The 3,864-nt window shown below is 42.3% G+C and overlaps 1 protein-coding gene across 1 annotated transcript; it reads right to left on the minus strand.

Moving 5' to 3' along the window:
• Nucleotides 1-334: 334 nt before the first annotated feature.
• LOC121989628 (UDP-glycosyltransferase 88B1-like) lies at nucleotides 335-1,909 on the minus strand. The gene has a single exon (XM_042543774.1). The coding sequence runs from the start codon at nucleotides 1,850-1,852 to the stop codon at nucleotides 440-442; it is 1,413 nt and encodes a 470-aa protein (XP_042399708.1). The 5' UTR covers nucleotides 1,853-1,909; the 3' UTR covers nucleotides 335-439.
• Nucleotides 1,910-3,864: the final 1,955 nt, after the last annotated feature.

The raw sequence follows: 3,864 nt of genomic DNA on the forward strand, positions 1-3,864 counted from the left end.
CTCGTGCAAGGTCCCTTATTGCGATTGCTTGAGACTGCCTTGTGCGGTGGACGAAAGCATTAAAAAAAAAATCATAAATATGTCAGTCGAACGTAAGAAAACAAAACAATTTATTTTTAAAAAATAAATAAAAAGAAAAAAATTATTATGATTTTTTTTATAATTTTTATTTCTGTCCATGACAAATAGGCATTACTCCCAACAATGCCTTTAAAAATATAAGTAAAAGTTGTAATGTGTGTTAGAAGATTAAATTTTAAATAGAATAAATATTTTTTAAAATCATTTTAAATTATATATTACATTTTAAATTAATGAATACTGTAAATCAGAATTAGTCGGAGTCGGGCAAAGTCACTTTATTGCGTCTAAAATCAAACGGAACAACAACTCTTTCCTTCCTGTCCAAATCTAATCCTGAAATTTTCCGTGTTTCATTTCATTTGGCGAGCAGCTCCTGCACCAAGGCTTCCATGTTTACCAAGGAAGATCCACCTTGTTCCCATGCCTTCTTAGCCGCCGCCATCATTTCCTCTGCCTTGGCCCTCACTCTCCTTCCTTCCTCGCTCTCCCCCATTAACGTCCTCACTCCCTTCTCCAACTCCTCCGCCTTCACAAAGTTGCTCTTCGCCCTCTCCACCTTCAGCTGCAGCGCCACCCCCATCTCCTCCGCCATCACCACCGCGTTCGAATGCTGCTCCGCGTACAGCGGCCACCCCAGCAGGGGGACCCCGCATTGCAGGCTCTCCAGGCACGAGTTCCACCCGCAGTGCGTCACGAATCCCCCCGCCGCCCGGTGAGCTAGTATCTCCGCTTGCGGCACCCACGACGGCCATACCATCCCCCTCGCCTTCGTCCTCTCCAGAAATCCCTCCGGCAGCACCTCCTCCAGCTTCGGTTCCGCCGGCTTCCGCATCCCGAGCACCACCTCCTCCGACGCCACCCGCAGCGCCCATAAGAACCGGCACCCGCTACGCTCGAGACCCGCCGCTATCTCCCCCACCTGCTCAGCGGTGAAGCAGCCTCCGCTTCCGAAGCAGAGGAACACAACCGAGCGTGCCGGCTGCCCGTCGAGCCACGCGACGCACTCGTGCTGCCGATATTTCTCGCTGTCCTCGCGCGCGATCAGCGGACCGACGGGGTACACCGGCGGGGTCCGACGGCCGGGGGCGCAGAGACCCTCTTCCAGCGCCCGCAGCGTCGCCGGCTCAAGATCCGTGAAGGTGTTGATCACGATGCCTTTAAACTCGGAGTAGCGCCGGCCATGGTGGAGGAAGCAAGTGTACCTCCCGCTCTTCTTCCTCATGAAGGGCGACGGCATCGAGATCGGCGGGATGGGGCACACGCCCGGAACCCTCACCTCTTCTTCCATCTCCTCGAACTCCACGGGGAACTTCTCCTCGAGGGTTGGGAGATAGAGAATAAGAGAGAGGAAGGCGGCGTTTGAGGGGAAGTAGACATAGCAAGGAACACCGAGTTCGGCCGCTACGTCGATCGCTCCGGTGGCAAATAAGTCAACGATTAAAGCGGTCAAAGGGGCGTCGCCGAAGCGCAAGAGGTCATGGAGCACGGATTTGATTTGTTGTTTTTGATCCTCCATGTAAGCGGAGATGAAATCCTCGGGTCCGTCGAAGTCCTTGGGCAGATCGACGGGCTGGAGATGGCAAAAGTCGATGTCGAGGTCGGAGGCGGCGACGGTGGCGATAAAGTGGTCAACGGGTATGGCAGGGACAGGGGCGATGAGGACGGTGAGGGAGAAGTGGTAGCGGTGGAGGAGTTTGGCCATCTCGAGCATGGACATGATGTGGCCGACGGCAGGGATAGGGAGGAGCACCACTCTGCCTTTCGCCATTTTTCTCTGCAGAGCGGAGGGGAAAATTCGATAGCAACTCAGGGTCTCCTCCTCACTTTAGATACGGCCGAGGAGATTTAACATATTTATTTAAAAAAAAAACCTTTTAATTTATTCGATAAAATTCCTAATTAATCTTTTGCTAAATTTTAGTTTAATAAAATTTTAATTATCCTTCAATATTTCTTCGCTTCTATCTATTCAAATAAAATAATAGCTTACTTTCTCGACACATACGCATACGGCTCATTAATGATTTGGTTGCTCCTCCAAATTTAATAACCTGTTTTTTTTTTTTAAAAAAAAACTCTTTTAAATCGTTAATGACATGCTAATAGTGATTAATAATCTTTAATGGCTAAAAAATTCACATCACTCAACTTAGGGGCGGATCTTCTTGTTCATAAAAACTGGATCAATTCATGATCCAAATTTTACATTGATAAAGGGCAATGAGCCTTCGCCTATTAACAAGTGAGGGGGCAGAGATCTTCTGATCTAGGATTCCTGGATCAATTTTGGACCTTTGCATGTTCATTAGTGGATGAACTGGACCTTACCTATTTAATAGGTGGGGTACAGTTTACTCATCCAATGAATATACAGGGTCTCCTCTGATCCAAAAAATTCTGAATCAAAAAATCTGACTTTTAAGTGAGGAACTTTACCTTTCATCAATCCTTTTATCCCGGTCTAAAAAAAAATCAGGATAAAATGATTAGAGGATCCGGTCCCTCAACTTACAGCGAGAACTGCAATAACTTGGTCTGACAGCTCTCAGCCTGTGGCTAGCTGTCAAAGAAATATGAACAATAAGCAAGTCACAAAGATACTTCAGAAACTAATCCAAGGAAACATTATAAAATGATAAATAATAAAAAAACACCAGTCACTAATTGAAGGTTTGGCGACAAAAAATTTAATTAGAAGGATTGCAGTAGTGTAAACACTCTTCATGTAACGAAGCTACAAAGTTAACCTAGAACATTTTACAGGAAAAGGGAAAACAAAGGCTCCATGAAAACTAGATTATCTGCATCGGGCACGACTTGTCAGGCCAGTAAAACCAATCGCTGATCTATTTCATATACTCAACGGCCTAATATTTGCCAATTCATGACAGAGGATCACACATCCCTAATTGTTAACATCACAAGGAAGAAATATAACGTATTTTTTTCTCGTGCTACGTCATCACATAGTTGTTTATAATATTATTCATGAAAATTGATATATATATATATATATATATGAAGATAAATAAGTCAATGATGTTTATGCAAAATCACCACTAGGGCCGTCCAATAGGTCGAATGTATGCGCAACGCCACATAGTTTCATTAGTGTTAATTCGTACGGTAGAAATTAAGAAAATGAAAAAATTAAATATATTATTGAATCTAAAATTTGATGATTAAAAAAATAGAATATATAACATCTTATATAATTCAGTTAAAAAATTTTAAATTTTAAATATAAAAGAGGAAAAAATATTAAATTATCTTAAAAGCTATAAACAAATAAATATATATAATCTAACATTTCTCTCAAACCCATGATATTATAACTAGAAGCATTAAGGATTTGTCAAATAAGAAATGAAAGTGTGAAGTGGAATGTGACTTGATAAATATATTAGCAATCTGTAGCTTTAAAGAAACAAAAGACAATGTGATGGTAATGTGATAATCAATTTTAATATATTTCGTTCGCTCATGAAAAACTGAATTGCGTGTAATTTGAATAGCACTCTGATTATTACAATATAACGGAGTAGGTTGATGAAGAGAAATACCTATATCCGTAAGAATCAAAGCAACCAAACTGTCTCACAAGTAGTTGAGATCTTGGCACGATACTCAGTTTCCGTGGAAGATCTAGAAATAATATTTTGCTTCTTACTCTTCTAAGAAATGAGGGAATCACTAAGAAAAATACAACAGTCAGTGGTAGATTTACGATCCGTAGGATCACCAGCTCAATCCACATCAGAATATGCACGCAGTTCAAGA

Source organism: Zingiber officinale, chromosome 6B, assembly GCF_018446385.1.
Source record: "Zingiber officinale cultivar Zhangliang chromosome 6B, Zo_v1.1, whole genome shotgun sequence".
Classification (NCBI taxonomy): Eukaryota; Viridiplantae; Streptophyta; class Magnoliopsida; order Zingiberales; family Zingiberaceae; genus Zingiber; species Zingiber officinale.

Coding starts and splice junctions, on each gene's coding strand:
- LOC121989628 (XM_042543774.1), bottom strand. CDS start 1,852: ATGGCGAAAGGCAGAGTGGTGCTCCTCCCTATCCCTGCCGTCGGCCAC.